At 36.9% G+C, this 24,295-nt stretch overlaps 1 protein-coding gene across 10 annotated transcripts in view; it reads right to left on the minus strand.

The window, feature by feature from the left end:
- VPS13B (vacuolar protein sorting 13 homolog B) overlaps positions 1-24,295 on the minus strand; it is a 438,627-nt gene that overhangs the window by 199,170 nt on the left and 215,162 nt on the right. For all 10 annotated transcript variants that reach the window (XM_083871399.1, XM_083871402.1, XM_083871397.1 and 7 more), the window contains 2 exons: positions 16,326-16,453; positions 7,309-7,543 (listed from right to left, as the gene is read on the minus strand). In XM_083871399.1, coding sequence (XP_083727525.1) covers positions 7,309-7,543; positions 16,326-16,453 — 363 coding nt within the window. The remainder of the gene's footprint in view (positions 1-7,308; positions 7,544-16,325; positions 16,454-24,295) is intronic.

A 24,295-nucleotide genomic window follows, 5' to 3' on the forward strand; every position in this document is an offset into this window, starting at 1 on the left:
TTTGTGACAACTTGAACAACATAGTCTGTACCCAGCACATGAATTTTCAGTCCACCAAGAGAAACTGCCTGTCTCAATACAAAGAAACATAAAAGCAGCTGGATGCAGTGCCAGATGCAGACACAGCAGGCTGGTGAACATCCACAAACCTCAGCCATGCCTGAAACATCATCTTTGCAGGGAGAACAGAGAAGGAGAAAGAGAAGCAGGAAAGTTCTCCTTCCCATAGAAAAATTCAGAAAGGTATGAGGTTTTATTTTTCAAAATTTTGGCCTAAGTCATGGATAAAAATAGTCCAAATTAATCTAATACCCCAGAAGTGTGGGAGCCCATCTCAAGAATCAGAGGAGAAAATGGTACACAAAGGTACACTGGGCTGGGCCCCTTGGGGTCTCATGGGACAATAAAAAATTCAAATGAGTGTTTTTAAATAATATATGAAGAGTGTGTTTGCTGCCTGGTGTGACCTACAGTCAACACTGTCCTGCTGAGAAATCACAACACTAAGAAATAGCACCAGCTGTTAACTGTGACCATTTAAAGGAATTAATAGTGTTTTGAAATTAAAAGAAAGCTTCATTCCAACATCTTTTTACCATATTATTTTAGTGGGACTTCTATATTTTCTTCCACAGGTGGCTTCGGCAATACATTTATATGATCAAAAGCATGTATCAAAAAACTCTGTCTCATCCTAAGAACTGAAAACTTCAATAGTTTTTTTAAAGCTATTACATACTGATGAATTCAGTTCAAAATGACTTGAAAATATTTTCAAAAGGCTTGCAGATTAAAAGCTTTGAAGCAGTTAATTTGTGTTTTTTTCCAAATTCATTCAGCCAAGAAATACAAAAGATAATTGCAATAGATGGAAAAAATTCAAATGCAAAGTCAATTCCAATGACATGTTTCTAATTATTACATGTGAACTTTGGTTTTCTTTTTGACCATCACAGTAAATTAACCATAGAAATGAACACAAATTAACATAATTCATAGATTGGAAATAAATAATATCTAAGGGAAAAAAATCAGTAGCAGCTCTACTAGACTGCACACGATATCTACCTTAAAAGGAAAACAATGATAAAATTTTATCAATTTACAGAAACCAATTTATGTTGAAAGAACACTGTAGCAAAGATACAGTGAATTTACAGCTACAAAATTCCCCCTAACGTCATCAAATACTTCTTCTTCAGCTCCTTATACACTATGTGCCTGTTCTAACACTTTACTGGAACTGTGCACCTGATAAATCCTTGTTTGTTGCTGTACCTATGTCTTATTTGTTTTCCAAAAAAAATCTACCTTCATTCATTTGCAAATTTGTTTCATGAAACTTAAAAAAAAATATTCAAAGTGGTTAAGCATCAGAAGCAACATTGCTTATAGGATTTTCCCAAAATTTAAAGAATGAATTCTTGGCAGAAGGGAAAAGTCAGTGCCACATTTAGCAGAATTTTCTCTACATCTAACCTTCCCATCTATGTATATTATTTTGTCACTAATTGATGAAATTCTGAAATATTTTAAGTAAACTGGGAAAACTGGAATTGCCCTCAGTGGAACTACAGCACACCCAACATTTATTATGGCAAGATTATAAAATATACACATGAAAGACCCCTACTATTGTTGAAGATTCTGGTTAATCCCTGATCTACTACTATTCTAAACCCTTATTTTTAATTTCATAGAACAACATCACTGATTTGTACTTGAAAATTTATTAATTAAACTATTTTAACTACTTTGATAACCTCTTAAATTTATAAATACCACTTCCAGGTATTTGGCAGTTGACTGACCCAACCATTAGACAATTTCCAAAGTACTGGCATTTATCTTTTATCTGCTACTTGCAGGAGTTTAGAAAGACTAATTTCCTACAGAATTTTTGAATTATTTTTACAATCTCTAAATAAAAAAAATTGGTATGTGGAAGCCCTTTCTCTGGTACTTATTGATGCATTTTGCTTCTTTGCAAGAGTTAATGACTAATGTTCATAATAAGTCTTCCAATATGCATGATACAAAATATTGATAAATGTACTTAACTACTAATAATTGTTATGTTTGCTCTCATTTTTACGAAGTACTTATCTTTATTTTTAAAAAACAGATTGCAATTGTGGCATTTGTAAACAATATTGTGTATACAATACTGAGAGTTCTACAAAAGAGAAATTTTGTTTGTTAAAAATTAGTAATGGTAGGAGAGATCATGAAAGCTTTATCAGGCATGTGCTCTGGGATCTATTCCCAGGCTTATCAGTAGTATGCCTCGGAATCCTTAAAAAGCAACTTGACTACTCTGTCTTCATTTCCCTTTCTGTACCCACGCTGCAGGGTCTTTATATGGATTTCTAACGCCCTCATTCTCATGGGACAAGCAATGTTTAAACCAAGAAACTGCAGTCACTACATGTTGGGTCCTTTGCACTTCCTCCCAGTCATGCAACAGGAAAGTAGTTCAATGTCTGCATAATCCCAGCTTCTCAAACATGAGAACTAATTTTACAAGCTGCTCTAACAACAGGTCAATTAAATACAATAATTACTATTACAGATGGTGACATTAAATATAAGCTCAAATAAACCAAAATAAGGTAAATTTACATTAGATATAAAGAAGACGAGAGTAGCAAGACACTGGAACAGGCTGCAAAGAGAAATTGTGGCTATCCCATCCCTCAAAGTGCTAATAGCCAGGCTGAATGTGCTCTGAGCAACCTGGTCTAGTGAAAAGTGTCCCTGCCCTTGGCAGGGAGATTGGAAAGAGATGATCGCTAAGGTTGCACACAAATCCCTCCATGAAACAGCAAGATATTTTATTGTTTAATAGTTATCTTAAATATAATAACTGAAAAAAATAATTTCTGTAAATTTAAAGGTAAACATTTTTTAAAACCTAATGCAAGATGATAATTTGTAATCAGGCAAACATACTGCTGTTCTACTTTAACATTTAACCTCTATTTTCAGGTTGAAATCTATATGGCGCTAATTTCCTATTTCCCTGCAAGTCACTTATTGACAGATTTTTGAGTTTCGACATAGGTTACAAAATTCTGTGAAGATACATAATCCATCTTACTTCACAAACAAAAGCTACCTTTCAAATTTAAATATTTGGAATACAGTGATTCACTGACTGTCAGTATATGGCTATCCACTTGACAATGTGAATATGACCAGCAGCAATATCAACAATTTTAAGATATTTTGAACACTGCTTTCTGAAAGGATTTTATTGTGTCTTACCTAAAGATCTGTATCTTACTGTATCTGACATAAAGAAACATTTTTACAAAGATGAATCCATAAAATTTACTACTATGAACCTGAAGAGGAGCACTATTATATTAAAAATTAATTAACATTACTCAAAAAATCAGTAACTAAAATAATTAAAAATGTAAACCTCTAAAAACAGGAGGAATTCATCAATGCTAAAAATTTTCACTATTACTATAAAACAATGCTTTAGTTATGCAAAAGTTCCCTTCATGTTTTCAATCTGTTTCCCTTTTATATAAGTTTAGATTTTTGGAAGACTGCTTAGCAGTCCTGAAGTTCTGACCAGAACAACATATGCTGTCCAAATATATTTACCACATTTTAGCCTATCGCTATAGGTTGGACCTTGGAGATTATACAGATGAATTGTCAAATATTTCAAGTTAGATGTACATGGAAAGTCACAACTCACTCTAAGCACTTCTTTGAACACTTCAGTTTTGCTCAAACAGAATTTCTAACTATTTACTTTTTTCTTAGTAACTATTTTACATAAAGGGCAGCTACAAACATGACAGAGGTCTTCCTCTTCAGAGGGTGTCCAAACAGAGAAGACAAGGGGCAACAGGTACAAGTTGCACCGGGAGAGATTTCATATCGATATAAGGGAGTTTTTACAGTAAGAACAATGATTAAGAGGGACAGCCTCCTTAGGGATGCGCAGGCTTTTCAGGAGCAAACGAGCAGGGTGTTGGATAACATCATCTTGGGTCTCTTTGCCATGCAAGTTTGGACCAGGGATTGCTCAAGGTCATTTCCAACCTGGCCTTCCAGGCTTCTATGATTTTGTGGTTCTGCTTTAACATCTTCAATAGATACTACCTCACAGATCTCTGTCTGATTAATTGGCACTCTTACGATAATACTTAATGCAATTCAATACCTTACTTAATTGTATCTGCTATTCAACAGAAGTTCAAATATTTAATTCTTTACATAGATAAATCCATTTATGAATTACATGGTTATTTAGTATGAATGAGCTACATTATGTTTCTGAATAAAAGTGCTATAAAAGTACTTAAAATGTTCTTTTATGCATTCCTACAAATTAAAATTACCTCAGAGATGCAGCAAAAGTCTGTAAACAAATGGAAAGACTTGATTGTGGGATAGTGCATAAGCTATTTTTACAGTTTGTTGACATCTTGAGGTCAGTAAGTATCTGAGTAGGCTGAAATATTCCCAAATGACAGTAGGAATATGTTCCCTTTTTGTCCTCTTTTAGTCCATCATGCAATAAGAAAAATATATCAACGAGCACAGAGCTTTCTTAAAAGTAACAACACATCCTTGTGGAAAAGCCTTTTACTTATATCTTCTTTGTAAATGAAAGAATGATCAAAAAAATGGGAAGCAGGAAAAGCACAGTTGACTAAATATAATTTCTGAGAAATGGTAACTTGTCTGAAGAATGACAGACTGCCATTGAAGTCTTGTTCAAAGACAGAAGAAAATTAAGAGACTTTCACAATACAAGTCAATAAAAATTATTTACCTCTACAGGGAAAGAAACAAAGAAGGTGACTTTAAAGCTGTGAAAAAGCTTTGAAATAATCTCTTTAAGAGGGAGTTTTGGCATGGGAGAAGGCAATGGCTCCACTCGAGAATCAAAAATATCAAGATTGTGAGAACTTCTGTTTGGCATTATTCCCAGAGCAGAAAGCCACACACAAATAAATTCCTTACCATAGGCTTTATCCCAACCAGGGGGATTCTTTTCTCTCACTAGGCTCTTTCCTTCAAATCTGGGTCTGACAAAACTCAAATGACTTCTTACTTTCATAAATGGTTTAAATTACATCATCAGTTTAAAACAAACAAAAGACTTCCGTTAAATTTATTTTCTATCTGTCACTATGATTAGCAAATAAGATCATTCCTACTGAAAGTTATTAGGAAAAAGACATATACCTTTCTTTCTTTTAAACTTTTTTTTTTTCATTTGGTAGCATCTCTAATATGACTTTCAATACTAAAAACTACAATTTTATTTCCACTGCCATGAGTTAAGGTAAAATACAAAATGGAGCAGAGTTCGATATAAGTGGCAGATCAAAGGGAGAAGAAACACAATGTTATAAATCCAAACAAATTTCAAATGGCAGGAGCAGGACTAGCTCTTGAATGTGATTATGTCTTAATTTTTCATACCCTTTGAATTGTTTGTATTCCAGCAGTAAGTTCACAGAAAACAGAATAATTTTCTCAGAAAATGCTGTCACAAAACCAATGGAACAATTGCTGCATCTCCCTCTCTGCACCTTAGAATGAATACACAACACACCAAAAATTCTTTCTAAATAATACAGTTTAAGAAAACAACAATGAACTAACTGTACACCAATGCCCTAGTTTTGTCTGGGATAGACTTAATTTTCTGTATAGTAGTTGGAATGGTGCTGTTCTAGATTTGTGCTTAAAACTGTGGATAATATGGGTATGTTTTAATTATTGTTGAACAGTGCTTAAAGTGTTTCCTTCTTCTCACACTGCTCCACCAGCAAGTAAACTGGGGGCACACAAGGAGCTGGGAAGGGAGTCCCCCTGGTCAGCTGACTCCAAATAACCAAAGAAACCAACCAAACAGAAAGGCTGGAACATCTGCCTACTGACAGGAAGTAACAAATCATTTTGTTATTTTGTTTTGCATGCACCTGCAGCTTTTACTTTATCTTTTAAGCTGCCTCTATCTCAACTCCTAAGCTATATCACTTTTGACCTCCTGATTCTCCTCGCCATTCCACCAGGGTGGAGGAGTAAGGGGCTGCGTGCAGACAGAGCTGCTGGCTGCAGTTAAACCACAAATACTGGCATTTCCATGGAATCCAAAACTTGGTTGTGAGCCTAGCTCTCATGGAAGTCATTAAAATAAACCTGGAACCCAAGCCTCAAATGGCTCAGAATATTTGCCTCACCTATTTCCAGTACACAATTTTTCATATCTATATATAGATACATGGAACAAGATTTTTACATCAGTATTGCTTCAGAACTCTGCTGCAAGTCCATTTACTGTTTATTCTGTTCATTTCTAAGGGCTCTTTAAAAAAAAAAAACCCAAAACACAATTAAAAATACTGAAAATAAGCAACTTGTTTTCACTTCCTAAGTACTTTTTCAGCTTATCTCCTCCATCCATTTCTTGATCAGTTGCAGAATGTTAAAAGCTGATTCTTCCCTCAAGCTGGTCTAAAATTCAAACACCTATCAAATATTAGCTCTTCAAATAAGAACTACAGTACTTTTCCTCAACCTTTACAATTTTTTTTTCAAATCTCTACAAAATACTTGCTACAATTCCTGAGTCACAACACAAAGCAACAACCGTTGCCTATCAGGATGGTCATTAAAGTTTCATTCTTTTCTTTTGACAGTTTGCTATACTTATGAATTTTATATTGAATCATAGAATATCTCAAGTTGGGAGGGACACATAAGGATCACTGAGTGCAACTCCCTGCTCCTTGCAGGACTACCTAAGATTAAATCATATGACTACAAGCATTGTACAGATGCATCTAGAACTCTGATAGGCTTAGTGTCATGATCACTTTTCTGTGAAGCTCGTTCCAGTGACCAACCACTCTCTCAGTGAAGAATGTTTAACTAATGTCTGGTCTGAATGTTACATCCAAGACCTTGGTGGGATGAGAAGTTTTTCCATTTTGTCTTGGAATTTCCAATTTACCGCCACTTCCTGTTGTGTCAAGATGATTGGCTACAAAATAACTTAAATAACAAAACCAATGAAGGAAAAAAATTATTTTAGTTTCAAATATGCAAAACATCACAGAACTAACTCTTTGATGATGAGTTCCACATTGATTTCCAATCACAAGAGCCAACCTTGCAAGTAGTATTCCTAGACATCAATAATATATAACAACATTCTGCTAAAAAAGCAGTACAAAATCAGAAGTTTTCAAAATAAAATGAAGATAATTTTCGTGACAGTTAGAAATGGGAACTAAAGAGTAAGGTTTTCTGAGTTTATCACATTACCTTCTTCCAGGATGGGTCTCTGCACAACAAATGGGATTTCTTGCAAAGGTTCCATGCGTTTGTGTCCAGCACTCATAATTTTTATCTGGGGCAAGCAGACAACAAGTGTGCCAGGCATACTGGCCTGCCCATGGTACCAGTTTCGCACAGTCCCAGGAATGTCACCCGACACAATAGTACTTGGAGAAGGCAGGCTGTCATTCGGAAGGAATACACAACAAGACTGCACTTCAAGCTGAAAAAACAAAGTGAAGAAAGATTCTCAGAAATAGATTATTTTCCCCCTTAACTGCAGAGTATTCATATTGCTACAAAATCTGAAGTTATTCATCTATCACAGTTGACTGAAAATAGTCTTAAGTTTTAGTTGAGTTAAGATAAAAGGCAATGCAAAATGCTGGAAAATAATAAATGCTCGTAAATTATGATTATGGGAGGGGAGAAAGAAGGATGTTTTTGCTGTGTAAATTCATCAGAAAGGTGTTGCCATGTAAAGATACATATATCTACATTTCAACAGCTTTTTACAAGTGCAATTGAGTTAGAAAATGTTCTGAATGAGAAAGCCCTCCACTTTTTGCCATTCATTAGCTTTTGTCAGCAATAGCTAAGTCTTTAGAACTAGCCAACATTTTACATGCTGTTACTTTCTATAAAGAACTGTTTCAGGGAAAATTCTGCCTTTACTTAATAAGCAACATAATGAGCATGTACAAAAAAGGTAATCATTAGAAAAACTATGAAAAACACAAACTTTAAGAGAAAAACTGACTGATTTTTAAACAAATGGAGAGGTGTATACATACACAAAGAGAAATAGATAGTAATGAAGTTGACAAAGTTTATCCAGCTTTTGATCACTTTTCAATGCAAAGCACTTTTCTATATTTTCAATACTGTTACCCTGGAGCATGTCTGACCATTATGCCATCTTCTTAGGAACTTCTAGAGAAGCTGAGTGAGCCCAAACCAAGAACTCAAATCATCACAACTTGTTAACCCGGAGGTGATGTAAGCTGTGGTCTGTTAGTCTTCCTTGGCTCTTACAAATACCATTCAGGCACCTGGATACCAAAAAGCTCCAAAAGCCTACACACTTGAATGCTTTGTTAAGCAAATACAAGCCATGATTCAGTTCATTTCTTCACATTGCTTGGAAAAGCCTAGCATAAAAATTGTTGGACAACTTATTATTTGTAGCTGTGATAAAAACATTTGTTTGCTGCAAAACTTACATAACACTCTTTCAATTTGACATCATTAAAGACAGCACAGCTTAAAAGCAATAACCAAGATTTGTACTTCATACTCTCCCCTGAAGGATATTAAGCTTTCAAGACCACAATAGGGATTTGTAATAGAGCTGGAATTCCATGGCACTGTAAGTACTTTGCCAGCCTAATGAGTACACAGATATTCATCTTTATTTCAGTATTTTTGTACCCATTTGCTTAGACAAACTGACAAGAATTCACTGCAGAAAAATATAAGTAGAATTTTGCAAAAATAAATACATTGGTTCATGAAGTCTCTGTTTGTTTCTGGATTTAGAACTGCTTGAGTTGTAAAATGAAGCTAATTACATCTTTGATAAGTAGTTTATTGATCCAAGGTTGCAGAGTGTACTTTATTTATACTGAATGAAAAGCTAGGGTGTATTGTTACAGATGTAACAGATTGGGATTTTATTTTAATGGCAAATTAGTCTTTGTGTCCATTTGCAAAGATTTTTACAGTGACACATTAGATAGTTTTTCTGGTCTATTAGTAATAGGTGGCAGGTCAAGCCATAGTGGGATAATGATAAATAGATGATAAAAGAACTTAGGATCAGTTTAACTATTGTTTTATCCATGCATTTGCTGAGTAAACAGTTTATAAAAGATCACCCATTCTTCATACACACACACACATATATATACATCTATGACGATTAACATCAAATGCTGCCTGGATATACAAACCATGTGGTAATAATAATCAAAAAATTCCACCCACTTGAAGAGAATACTATACTTCATCACATTACCAGCAGCAGAATCTATAGGACATGTTTTACAAAGCACTCTCAAGGAGAGATCTCAATACTCTAGTAGAGTTTTTACACTTAATTTACAATTCAGTACAGCTTTGTACTGAAGAAAAGTTCTTTCGATCACATTTGGTTTATTTTATTTTGCTGTATCAAGAATACTGAAGTAGAATCACAACAGTTTCACCCCTTTAAATTCCTGATGGAAATTCCTTTTTTGCACAAGCAGCTCTTTGTTATTCTTTTTCAAACAACTGAATGGGAGTTGGACCATGAACTTTGGTGGGCTTTAAACGGTAGCATCAGGCCTCCATATGTGTGATGGATACACTCAGCTCCCTTAACCAGACCAGCAGTAGCTCAGTACAAGCTCCAAATGAGGTAAAGGCCTGAGCTGTAGCCAGGTCAAGAACTCCAGGAAACACACAAAGAGCAGACTGACCCAAAGAGCATAATGCCTGATCATGTGAATAACATTTGAATGTGTTTCTTCCAAGACTCAGTTATCAAGGAACAAAGAAAGCTGTGGGTACAAGACGACTCTTGCACACCCTTCCCATTGCATGCAATTTGACTACAAGCCAATGTCAGCTTAAGTGAACTGCCCTTGAGCTCTTCCTGCCAGGCTGGATGGCTGCACAGCAGTGATCTCCTCTGGAGCTTGGACACCTTTCAAGGTTGTTCCAAGAGGCAGAGAGGCTTTTCTACTAACAAAAGGTTGAGTTGGATGAGTTCAATTCAGGCTTTCCCTAAATTGCAACTGGAATGCACACCAGTGACTCTCCCCTTGAGCTGGGTGCCTCCCAGTGTTTCGGATTCCTTATCTGAGAATGTGTTCCTTCTGTAACCCAAGGCAGAGAGATCCCTTAACTGCAGTAGATCCTCAGTAAACTTCTGAGAGCATGCTACATTAATACTAATGAAAGGTAATTACCTACCACGTAGGTAATTCCTTTAGACAGACTGTTGTCAAAGTCTAAGATTGGACTTAAGCTCCATCAGGAGTTTACAAAGCAAGGGGAACTACTCTGAACCTCACGACTCAATGGAAGGACTTCCTTACACTTTGTATTTCTTCTCTTAGGTATAAACTGTTGTCCAGATCAGATCCAGCTGCACCTAAGCCACATCAGAGTTTTGGCATGCAAGGAGGTCTGGTCTGAATTTCCCAACTCAGCGTTTGAGTTACCTTACCCTTTTCCACCTTCAGCCTCCATGTAAACAATGCTAGATTTATACCAATTCTGTTTTCCCTTGTATGTTTCAATCATGTAGTAAATGATAGAGTGAACCTTACTCATTAACTTCACCAAGTGTCGCTTTATCTTTGTGTGTCGCTTTAATCTTTTTCAGCCTTCTGATGTTTTCATTTTTGTAGTGGAGTCTCTCATAGTTTTTCAGGTAAACAAAGTGATGTTTACATTTACATACCTCTCTTGAGGAGGGACAATTGATGGACTTCTAGTTCAACCAGTGTGGTTGGAGAGGTGGCTACCTCATCCTCCAATCCCTGGCCAGTGTCCAGAATCTATATAAATCGAGGTCGAGAAAATAAAGCCCCTTTTTGCCCTGACAACTGACTGCGTGTGTCCTTCATTTCGTGTCCATCTAGCAACATTTATGAATTCATATTAAAATCACCTTTGCTAATGCCTTTGATAATGATTATTTAAATTACTGTAAATCACTCATTCATGACAAATTGGTGCAGTCAGCAGGATCCTAAATTTGGATTCACTAAAAATTGACCATATGCAATACTACAGAATTGCTTACAGATATGGTTGGCTTATCTGTGCCTCATTTAAAAGTTTTAAGTGATTAACAAATTTTGCAAAACATTACTGCAGGATTTTAATGGTCAACACAATGAATGTATGGCAAAAGTCCATATTTTAAAGCAATGCAAATACTGTGTAATGACTATAATCACACAAGAAATTACCAACTTGAATGCAGAAGGTTCCAGTAAGTGCAAAACTGACTTGCACCTGTTTAACCTCTCAAAGACAGATTCACAACTATCAACTTCAATGGAATTTGTGTACATTTAACTCACAGAATCCGGAAATTTGCCTACTCACAAGTTCCAGTGAAGGAATGGAAGAGTGCAGCTAAAATGATGGAATTATATGCTGGATAAAAGTGAGAATGTGTGCTACAGATTGCTTCACCTATTGGAAAGTGTTTCAAAATACAGGTAATCCAAATTCTTAAAATTAAACTACATCAATAGCATATATTAAAGCTATCATATAAATCTTTTTACACTTTTTAAATAACTGTTAAACTGTGTGCCTGAAATTGTGAATTTAATGTAAGATGTGACTGATTTATGTAACTGAATATAAATCTGCTGCAGTAAATCTTGCATTAATGTAAGGATCTGACAATCCAAGGGAAAGAAAATGAAGTAATCTGCCAGTAAGAAGTCCTCAAGCTGAGGGTCAGATTCTGTTCATGGAAACCATCTGGTTGGGACCCTCCAAGCCACACCAAACACAAATGATCTTTTAAAAAAATATCCTATTCATTAATGCTTCACAGCTGCACTGAGTGTTACTTCATTTTTCCATGGCAACATCCTTTCTGTTTCAAGGATCTGATTTCAGTTTTGGTAGCAACATGTTCGTTTGCCAATACTGAACACATTCATGTGCTAAAGAGAACGAATTATTACATTCTTGAAATAGGATCACCCCCTATTTTAATTTCTATTATGTCAAGGCCTATACATGCTAAATAATGTACACTAATGACAAACCAAAGAAGCAAGCAGTATTTTCCCTTCTACTTCTAAAACATTAAGTAAAGCGTAACTCTATACTCTACACTTTTATAAACATACAAGCCTCAAAATGCCCAATGACTCTTGTATAAAAAGGAAAGTATTAAGTTACTGGAGTATTTTTAATTCTTATTTTATAAAAAGGAATGTTGTTCACTAAAGAGAAGAGTGAAATAAATACTGCCGAAAAATTAGGTCTTCCTAACTGAGGAGGGTGGGTTGGAAGGAAGAAACCAAAGCAAGTGACTCCCCAAATATGCAGTAAAGAGGGGCAAATTATTCAAGTCTTTACAGCTTTTTATGATAGTGATAACATAAAATGATTCCTTTTCATAACCCACATTTTACAGCTACAGAAATCAATCAGAAGCACTGAAGATTTTCTACAAGGTGCCCTTGCATAAGGGCGTCTCTCCAGGGAAGTTGCCTCTCTCTGAATTAGTCATCAATCCTCATATGCTCTCAGCAGAAAGGTAATGTGTTTCTCTAGGTACCGAATATCATCCTGCAATGACTCCCCAAGCTGCAAAGAACCACTGCTTACACATCTCACGTGCAGGTTCTGGTGCACTCAGTATTATAAGACTGCAGCCCAGCTTCCAACATCCAAATTCATTTTACCATTTAGACCACCTGCAGCTGAGCCAGACATGCAGTGTTTGTTACTACTTTAAAAGGTAGAACAGAAATTCTTGTTTTGAAGGTAGACAAAAGTAAAAATGTTCTAAATAGAAAGCAGAACACATAAATAAAAGAACTAAGAGGGCAGGCTACCTGTACATAAAAATGACCATAATGAGGATCAGATATATTTTCTTTGATCACTTAAAACACAGTGTCATTGTACTTCATAGTATTCATAGTTCTTTCCTAAAAAAGATTTCAAGCCTTTAAAAAAGGTTTTATTTAGTTACCAAAACAACAATTTTTTTTGTTAGTTTGTGATAAGTAACCAATTTAAAAAATAATCCTATCTCATAATAGCCAAAGAGCTTCTGAGAGCTGTAACTGCTAAATTACAAGTCAAAGAATCTCTTCCTGACCCCTGGATAACAGGAGAATTCAAAGAACAGGAACTCTTATCAAATCTGTCCTTCCCTTTCTTGCCTTTAAGTGTTTCACTTGGTCAAAGATTTTTACAAGTTATACGCGTTAAAGAAAATAAAGTTTTCAGTAGTTTCAGGAAAAGGATTTATTTTTTCAAATAAATTCAGGGATAAAGGCATGAGGCATACCTAAGTTTTATATATAACAATTACATTCCTATGTAGTTGGCACTTGTTGCAACATTACTCATTAATTAATTTACTTTAAATACAGATCCTTCATTGTTCTCAATGGAATTCAGCATTAAGAGCCAATTAAAAATAATTGTGTTTATACTGTTTCACAATTTTAGCAATTATTAGTACGAAGAACATGTGAAAAATAAGTATTACTCTCCTACATAGTGTAACTGCCAAAAAGACTTCAAGGCTGCATATAAAATCCTACAACTAAATAATAAACCAACGTTTTACAATTTAATATGAAAGTCTTTTCACTTAAATACTAATAGGTTACCCCAACTCCAATGCATAAAACCTTCATGCAATATTCTATCAGAAGCTAGCCAGGGCTAAGGCTAAGCAAGTACCAGCTTTGGATCCAAAATAAACTTTCCAATTACTTTGGTTCCAAACACATTTACTTACTCTAACTTCCACTAAAAGAATAATCCTTTGATGATTTTAAGTTATAAAGTTCGGTTTTATCTGATGACAACTACGGACTTTTCTGTTGTACAATCATGTAACTAAAAGACCCAAGAACATGAAAATTAGCTTTAGAAAAAAGCCACAGAGTCTAAAGGCTTCAGCATTTACCCACACAAATTATTCTAGAAATTCCCTTTTTCGTGCCAAACAATAATACAGAAAATCTGTATGAACATATCATTTAAAAATATATATTTAATAAAATGCACATTATGTATAATAAAATAAACATAATGTACTTGAATTGCAATACAGAGTTCTGATTACTCATTTTCTTACCCTCTAGACATTGCCTTGCACAAATTTCCCATTTGGGCTGCTATTGAAAGAAATGAGCTATATACATGGCACTTGTATCTTGGAAACCATATTTAAATAAATTAGACATAGGGACCACTAATAGTTATAAAAAGAACAGCAAACGTATCTACAAATCCTTCATATTTCACAAGGAATAACTATTGCACATTTGTGTGGAAACACATTCTCGAACTTTCCTGCAATGCTTCCTTGAAGTCTGCTGAAATGTTTCTCTGATAACATGTAATAAACTTCTAGGAAGTTTCTGGAAAATACTTTACAAAGTACAGTTAAGCATAAGGATGAAACAAAGTGTGTAAGCTACTGTATGAATTTCAGCATAGATAAAAACTAACAGTATCATTTCATAGTCAAAATGATGAATATAGAAAGCATGAGTACTCTACCAGAAAAGAAACAACCACCTGCAAAAAATAAATAAATCTAGAACATCAAACACCAGAAAAAGCACCCAGTACAAAAAATCCTCTGTGAGCCCTATTTTGTATGTATGTCAGGTCAGAGCAGAAAAGTATTTAGGGATTACTCTTCAAAACAACCCCTGCCTATCATTGTCATCAGTTTCCATCTCCACAGAAAGAAAAACTACCTTTTTTACCTATCTATTAACACACAAACTTTATGGTTGGTATTTTACTCATTCCTCAAAACAAATTCAATTTGCTGGTTGCTCACAAAAAAGCAGACCATGAAAGATGTATGAGCAGAGTATCATAGTCCTGATTCAGCTCTCCCCCCATATAAAGGACCCAGCTCTTCTTCCTTGTCATTATTACATTATTACTTTTATTATGACTCCAACTGTAAGCTGCATTTATAAAGGGAGTCTCACTGTGCTAAGTACCACCCAGACACATAACAAAAATACACTGCTTCCTTCAAATAGATTACAAATTCTCTCTCTTATCTAGACATTTTAATCTACAGTGGAGAGAACATAAAGAAATGAAAACAAGCAAAATACTCATGAAACAGTGATGAAAGAGAAGGCTGAAAACTAAAATAGATTTAATAGAAAGCATCTCCTCAAATTCACTATATTCTGCAGTCGGCTGACAAGTCTCAAGTTCTTGTTCAAGGAGAACCTGAACTTTTAAACTTTCTAAAACTTTCTAAAACTGTGAATTTTAAGTACATTTTACATGAAAGAGGGATGACACATGAAAAAGGAGTGACACAGACACATATTCTGGGATGAGCCTGTATATAATAAATATATTTCTTGATAGGAAGAAGGAACAAGCATTCAAAAATTACTTTCTGTAACAATGACAAAAAAACTTGCCAAAAGTTGTAATTAAGACTTTTTTGGCAGGTTTTTTTTTTGTTGGTTTTTTTTTTTTTTTTTAAATTAAAATAAGAAATTGCTACTATATCCTGGTGTACCATAAAATACTGACCTCACAGAATGAATGTATGGTTCAAGAGGCACAGGTTATAATAATTTTAATTTAGAATAATTTCTCAATAAGCACTTGATAAGTACTGGGAACAACATAGTCCTAATTCTAGCACTTCTAAGCCATCTAATACTTGTTCCTGCAATCTTAACATTGGACTCCTAACGTGACACTCAGATTTGCTACACAAAAACTCTGTTTTTACTGATAAGCAGCTATAATTTAGAGCAGTATAAATCAACATGCTTTAATCCCAGCAGCCATCTACTTGACCTTCATGAAAAAATAGGCGAGTAAGCTGCTGAGGCTTCTCTGTGCAACAACAGCAACTGTGTCATAAACTTCAGGAAAGTATTTATCATACACACCTTCCACAAATAGTTTTAGAAAAGAAAGTATTCTGCAAATCTAATGGCAGTTTTTATAATACAGAGATGTGTGACAAGAAATTTTTATTAATGTGATTTTTGAAGGATCTTTCCCTTTAAATAAAAAACAGTATTTTGAAACTTTATATTATAAAGCCAAAGTATTCTTTGCTTAATTTACCCAAAATCTCATTTCATTTTTTATTCTCTCAGACTTTGAAACTACTGAAATAAGACAATAAAACTTGGGCGCTCCTTTAAAACTCTTCTAATAAAAAGCACTAGGATGCATAAAAAGTATCATAAAGTGTGGAAACACATAGGAGTTTTTCCACTTCCTTTTCATCTTACCTGAAGTGTAAGGCACTTAACTGCATTCCACACTATTCCAATAAATTCTTTCATTCTTTCCTCAGGACTTCTGCAGCTTTCAGATGAGTTCAACACAGTTTTCACAGGGAGTGACAAAGGACGAGATTCTAATGCAAACAAAAAAGTCAGTTACAAAAACAATATCTAAGTAAATAATATACTTACTGATAGCAAAGAAAAACAATTACTTTAGTTTCTGAATGAGTCGCTCACTGTGTATATGTCACTATGTACAGAATAATAATAATAATGTATCTGTATAAGTTTTAAACTTGTCAATACAACTGCACCCGTTAAATTTTGTGAGAAATACAACACAATGAAATTAAATATTCCAACTTTTTCAACACGAACTGTTAAGAAAATATTATGAAGAATGCTTGACTTAAACAAATTAAGACAGTTTTCAAAGTGTGATAATGATGCAATTGAAATCCAAGAAGTTTTCACATACATTGCGGCCAGTGTCACTTTTCTAAAATTGTAGGAGATGACAGACGATATTAAATAAAAGCCTTTGTTTTCTTTGAAAAATTCCCTTAAAAAATTTGAGTATGCTTCCAAAAAGGCATAAAATTTAAACTATTTTCTTACTTTGTCAATTTTAAGGTAAGAAAGTATGAAATATTTCAGCTAAATTCAATGTTTTCTAAAAAAAGAGAGACATTTCCTTAAACTGTTAGTTATTTAATAACATGAAAAGATTTTAGAAAGATTAAATAAAATATAAGCACATCAGAACTTCAAAAGAGTGAGTGGCGCATAGTTCCTTCTGACATGTTTTACAGAATATCCTCCTTGTGTTTTGGGATACCCACAGAACTATTGTTAGCTTATTTAACATTTCTAGTTTTGGTCTAAATGTTGTTGAGCTGAAAAGACTGCAGGAATAAATTATGAAGACTTCATGACCTAAATTTAAACTAAATTGAAATCAGTGTGTGACAATTTATGTCTACCAATTTTACAGCTAGGAGAAATCTGTGGCATGAAAATTACAGAAAAATCCTTTAAACAAAATTCTGCTATCAATTGAACTAAGCAAAGCAAAAATATATGGCCCTATATATGCATCACTTGTTCTTCAGTAACGCAATGAAACATGCAGAGATTTAAAACTGAAACATCTAAGTGGTGAACTTCTGCTACGAGAATGCAATGTTAATGTCACTAGATTAATTAATTTGTGACATTTTCCCCATCAAGGCTAGAGCTCAATAACATTATCAGAAAAAATCCCTCAACAAAGAGCATTTTTAATCATTTTAAAGAGAAATGTTCACTTCATTAAACTGATGGAGAATCCAAAGATTCAGAAAGAGAGGTAGTCAAAAGAGTGAAAGAGGATTTTCATGGCTGCAGAATAATTAGTCCTCTCAGAGATTTCTGGCTCCAATTATGGATATGTTAGAAGGATATGGAATTGATAACATAGGGTTAAATTGATTTCTAAAATAGCAAGGGCCCAAAAACAGGGATCGGCTCCACTTGTGACCAGGATGTTATTCCGTGCTATTGTTTTAATTAAATGAAGTATAAAGCATAACTTTGCACAGGTGGTAGGGGGAGAGAAAGGGGGAACCTTGGTAGAATGCATAGGCCCTAAAAGAATAAAGTTAGGTCAGGAGGATCTGTACCGATATAATCATTAGCAAGACGCATGCCAGAATTGTCAATTGTAATATCAGTTTGGTAACTAAATATGATTATTTTCTCCAACCAGAATCTTGAGCAAGAATCACACAGACTATTGTTCCTCGGGATGGAATCAATGGAACAATGGGGTTTAATGATTAACATGAATCCTTATGTAACAAGAAAGGTATAAAACTGTAACCATAAAGCATGTTGGACAAGCCGAGATCTGGGTCTGGACCCCCGGCTTCCAGAGCTCTGAAATAAAGCACCGCATACAATTTCGCAATTGTGTGTTCTTTCCTCGGCTAACATTTTGGCGACCCAAGATGGGACCTTGTGAGCGCTGCTGAGGACCTCCCAACCCGATCACGCTCCAGCCGGCACCGAGGGATTCTCGGGGAGCCCATCGCGCCGGGACCCCCTGCCACTCACAATGTCCCCTGGGAAAGAGGTAAGGTGCTTTATTATTTGGTTTGGTATGGGGTGCCTGCCTGTTAGACGCGGCGAAAGCTGCGCGTGGTTGGGCTAAGGAATTCCTGGTATTGCCTAGGCAGCCGTCCGTCAGTCAATTGCGAAAGCATTGCAGGTTCGGCGGTGGTGGTTTTATGTAGTTATAATGGAGAAGCTAAGAGGATTAAAAGGGTTTTGGGCGGCAATGCCCCCATCCCACATGCTTCTCCATTGGGTTGTTTGTTAGCACATTGGAAGGAAGGAAACTTTGGTCAAGAGTGACATAAGGATAAGTTGATTGATTATTTTACTGTGTGGTGGCTTGAGTACATTTTGCTTGATAACCAGAGATGGCCGGAAAATGGGTCTTTACAATCGGAACTTATATCAGAACTGATGACAAATTGTAAACGAGAATCAAAACTTGATGAATTGCCATACGTAGATCTTTTCTTTTATTTAAAAGAGAAACAGGCATGGTTGGTGGAATGTAGAATACAAGCACTGGTCTTAGAAAATAATCATTGTTTGGCTTGCGTCCAAGATAAGTGTTGTGTAGAACACCTGGTTTTGGGAAAAAAGGGGGGAGATGATTTGGAAGCTGATTTATTTGTAGGACCCACTGCCCCTACCAACGCTCCCTCAGCATTAAGTTCCACTCCACTTACTCTCACCCCACCAGATTCTGTTTCCTCTCCCCTGCTTGCACCTATCCAAAATGCTTCTCCTGGCTATCCTCCGTCTCTGCTGACACTTGCTCAAAGATTTATCCCTCTACCGACTCTCCTCTCCCACCTACGCCTATATCATCGGCTCCTGTCCCCTCTATCTTCCTCTGCCCAAGTTGCGCACTGCTTCTATCCTTGACAACGATCAGGATTTGACTGTGGGGCGAGGATGAAGGGGAGGGAGATGCAGAAGGGACAGAACGGAAAGCAGTGATAGTGGAGAGGATAGCTCAGATGCAGCCAGGAAATATATTGGTCTTCAGATAGATAGTGAGCAAGCAAGGATTCAGCTCGTCTTTATTTTTCTAGACCAATCACAGGAGGACATTAGAAAAAGTTACAGAAACTGGAAAGCAGAAAGTTAAGAAGTTTGGACAAGCTTTTAGAGGTGGCGATGACGTGGTGGCAGAACCGGTCGGGACAGTAATAGAAGTGGTTTTGGCAGAGGCTGTGGAGTATTAAGAATAAATAAATTAGAAGGACATTGAAAGTGAGAGTGCCCAAACTGGTTTAGTCAGTATGTTCAGCCTCAGTTGGATAGCATAGCCAGAGTCATGGATCTGTGAGGGGAAGCCAGGATCAAAGGAACAGATGGTCACTCTGCGCTTAGAAGGGAAAGATGTCACTTTTCTTGTAGATATTCCATATTAAATTATGTAGAAGGGCAGATTGGGGAGAAATTGATTGTAATTATTGGAGCCACAGGGAAGGAGGAGATACGGCCATTCCTGCAACCTCTAGATCTAAGCTTTGGAAATAAAACTTTAACACATGAATTTTATATATACCTGGGTGTTCAGCTCTGCTCTTGGGGTGTGATTTTCTGGCAGCTCTAGAGGCAGTGATTACTTTTGAGAATGGTGAACTTGTAATGAGGATACCTGAGTCTGAAGCAGGAAAGATTTTAATGGTAAAAGAGAAACCAACTCCCAATATTCCTAAAGAAGTAGAAGCAACAGTGATTCCCTCTGTGTGGGAAATGGATATACTAAGGAAATCTAAATTGGCACAGCCAATACAGGTAGAATTGAAGAAAGGAGCAAGTGCCATGCAAATTAAACAATATCCTATCAAGACAGAAGCACGACAGGGAATAGCAAAAATCATTGATAAATTCCTAAAGTACCAAATTCCAGAAGAATGTGAATTAAAATACAATACTGCAATATTCCCAGTAAAGAAATCTAATGGTGAGTATAGACTTGTACAAGATTTAAGGGGCATAAATGAGATAACTAAAAAGACATTCATCTAGTAGTTGCTAATCCTTATACATTGCTAGCATCTGTGAAAGAGACATACAAATGGTTTACTGTAACTGATTTAAAATATGCCTTTTTCTGCATACCCCTTGACCAAGCTAGTAGGAAACTATTTGCCTTTGGGTGGGAACATCCAGAAAAGTGGAAGAAAGACCCAGCTCACCTGGACTCAATTAACAATGAAGTACAAGAACTCCCCCACCCTATTTGGGAGTCAATTGGAGAAGGAACTGGAAATCTGGACTAAAGGACAGGTGCCAAGAGACCAATACCTAATACTTCAGTATGTATATGAAATTTTGATTGCAACTGAGGAAGAAGCAACTTGCATAAAGGTAACAACGGAGATTTTAAATTCATTGGGAATGGGAGGATATAAGGTGTCCAGAGAAAAAGCACAAATTGCCCAACAGACTGTGATCTATTTGGGATGCAAAATCTCACAAGGGCAAAGAAAACTAGGTACTAATTGTATCCAAGCTCTTTGTGCCATTCCAGAACCCCAGAATATACATGAGCTGCGGATTTTCCCTGGGATGACTGGGTGGTGTCACCTGTGGATCATGGACTATGGACTGATTGCGAAATCTTTGTACACGGCTCAGAAGATGCAGTCATTCACCTGGGGAAAACCACAGAGAGAGGCCTTCCAGAAATTGAAGGTAGCACTGACAACTGCTCCTTCTCTAGGGTTACCTGATCTATCCAAAGACTTTCAGCTGTATGTACATGAAAGGCAGCAACTGGCACTGGGAGCCCTGACCCAACGACTGGGAAGCTGGAAAAGGCCGGTGGGTTACTTTTCCAAACAACTCGACAACGTAAGTGCTGGATGGCCTTCATGTCCACGGGCAGTGGCAGCTACTGTGCTGCTGATACAAGAAGCCAGGGAGCTCATGATGCAAAGACACATAGATGTCTTCGTGCCGCATATGATAACCATGGTTTTGGAGCAAAAAGGGGGCCACTGGCTCTCTCCAAGCAGGATGATGAAATTCCAGGTAACCCTGACTGAGCAGGATAACGTGACTCTGAAAACCACTATCCTTTGAATCCAGCCTTGTTTCTAGGTACCACAGCTGAGGAAGGTCCACTAGAACATGACTGTGTGGAGGTAATCGAGTACACCTATGCAGCAAGAGCAGACCTGAAAGACATCCCTCTAGAACAACCAGAATGGGAACTCTTCACAGATGGAAGCAGCTTCGTGGAAAATGGAATCAGATATGCTGGATATGCGGTAACCACAGTTGATAGGGTAGTGGAGGCAAAAGCATTACCACCAAGTACTTCAGCTCAGAGGGCAGAACTGGTCACACTAACCAGAGCCCTAGAATTGAGCAAAGGAAAGACAGTCAACATATGGACTGACTCAAAATATGCCTTTGGAGTAGTACATGTACATGGTGCCTTATGGAAGGAGAGGGGACTGCTATCCTCTCAAGGCACACGGATTAAACATCAGGATGCAGTCCTGCAATTAATAAGTGCAGTACAGAAACCTGAACAGGTAGCGATTATGCACTGCAAAGCACATCAGCCAGGTAACTCCAGAATCTGTGAGGGAAATTGAAAAGCAGATTGGACAGCCCGCCAGGTGGCACGAGAAGTACAGACAACAATGGCACTAATACTGTTGAAATTTAATGTATCTCAATTCAATTTGCCTCCCCAGCCAAAGTACACGGTGGAAGACGACAGGTTAGCATGTCTGCTGGAAGCACAGAAGAACTCAGAAGGGTGGTATGTAACTGCACAAGGGCAAATAGTGGTACCCCCCCCTTGGTAATGAGAGAAATTTTACAAATAAAACATAATGAGTGTCACTGGGGTGCAGAGGCATTGGTAGCATTGGTAAAACAACACCTAATCTCCTCACAGATGCAAACAATGGCAAAATCAATAATGTCAAAGTGTGAGATATGCTTAAAGAACAATCCAGTGGCTAGATGACAGGCACGGTTAGGGAAAATTCAGATAGGAATAGAACCAAGAAATTATTGGCAGGTAGATTTTGCAGAACTACCCAGAGCTCGGGGATACAAACATCTGTTAGTAGGGGTTGACGCATTTTCTGGATGGCCAGAAGTCCTTCCCTGTCGCACCAATCAAGCAAAAGAAATAGTTAAGTGGTTACTGCAGGAGATCATTTCTAGATTTGGGGTGCCCCTAGGGATATCATCAGACAGAAGTTTACATTTTATAGCTACAGTGGTACAGGAAGTAAGTAGATTATTAGGAATATTTTGGGACTTCCACACACCATATGAATCTCCTAACCCTAATGCAAATGTACATATCATGATGTGTATAATTATGTTCTGTCTCTTGGGAGAACTTTAGCTCAGCTCCAAAGTGTCCTTGTGTAGAATAAGCCACTGACTCTTGAGAATCCAGTCCATGATATCGAAACCAGGAGATGAGGCGTACACCAGAGCCCAGAAGGAAGAACCATTGAAAGAGAGGTGGACTGGCCCTCATCAGGTACTGCTAATCACCTTTGCAGCAGTCAAAGTGGCTGAAGTGGAACCCTAGATACACTACACGAGAGTGAAGAAGGTCCTTTGAGGAGTTCAATCATGAGCTGTGCAAACTGTGGAACCAACGAAGCTGAGGATAAAATATCTGTAACTGTTTTTAATGGTATCAGTAACTATGCTCATGCTCATGCTTATATTGTGGTTAATGTTAATTCTATGGATTCTAATGTCACCATTAGGGAATGCTGTTGCTTTGGGATATGGAATGCAACAAGGTCAATCAACTGCTCTTCATTCTAGGATGAAGAGAGAAGTGCAAACAGAAACACAGGTAATAGAAGCTCCTAATACAATTCGGGCTGAAAATGTGATGATTGGATTGGTTAAAGACTTTGGTAAAATGCAAAATACTAGTAGAATAACAGCCTGTCTGCCAATACCAATGGCAGCAGGGGACCCTATAAGTTGGGGAATTATAACATCAAATTTACCTGATATAAAAGGGAACAAAACAGTTAGATGTAAACAAGTGCCAGAGTCAAGGATTGTGCTTAAAGAGTACTGGAAAATAACAGAAAGAGCTTATATGAAAACCCCGAGGAAAAAGGTCTGTAAGTTAAGTCATGGACAGCTGGGAAAACTGGTAGAATGGTGGGTTAAGGATGAAGACCTTGCAAAGTGGGAATGCTGGTTACCACACTATCAAAAGGTTAAAGAGAATGCTACAGAGAGCACTGTGGTATGGAGGTGCGAAGAAAAAGAATGGAAAGGTCTAGAGCCCTGGGACAGTGCATGGACTGTAAGCATACTCCAGAAATTCCAATATATGGCAGACACTCCCTGGTGTATTAAATGGAAAGGCCCCAAGAATGACACAGACCCAGCAGTAATGAATACTGAAACCAGCAGTAGAAGGGAAGCAAATAAAGTAGATTGGTGGGCATGTGATAAGATTTATGACTGCACTTCTGATGACCTGGAGATAAGACAATGGTCACTATTGGCAGTAGCCTTACGAATTGGTTGTGGTTGCAGAGAGATCAGACATAAACAAGGTAAGATAGAATCTAGGATTGTAGCGGGATGTAGCAGGAATACAATTCGGAGTCTGGTGCAATTTGTATGGGCAACAAGTGATGGTAGATGGATGACACACCTGCCAGTGGATGGGGAAGTAAAAGAAATTACCAAGGGTCTCCCTACTTTATGTCCCATTTGGAAAAGGTCCCCATTTAATGGGAGCCATGAGCTTCTGCAAATCAGAACAAAGCAGGATGTCCCAGATAGTGAAGATCAAGATGATACCTGGCAGGAACCCTCTAGCAGAGTAAAGCTTAGGTGGGCCCTGGAGTCTTTGTTTGGTCCTGTTGCAAACTATCAAAATAGGGAAA

The sequence above is a fragment of the Zosterops lateralis genome, assembly GCF_965231275.1.
Source record: "Zosterops lateralis genome assembly, chromosome: 1".
NCBI classification, from domain to species: Eukaryota; Metazoa; Chordata; class Aves; order Passeriformes; family Zosteropidae; genus Zosterops; species Zosterops lateralis.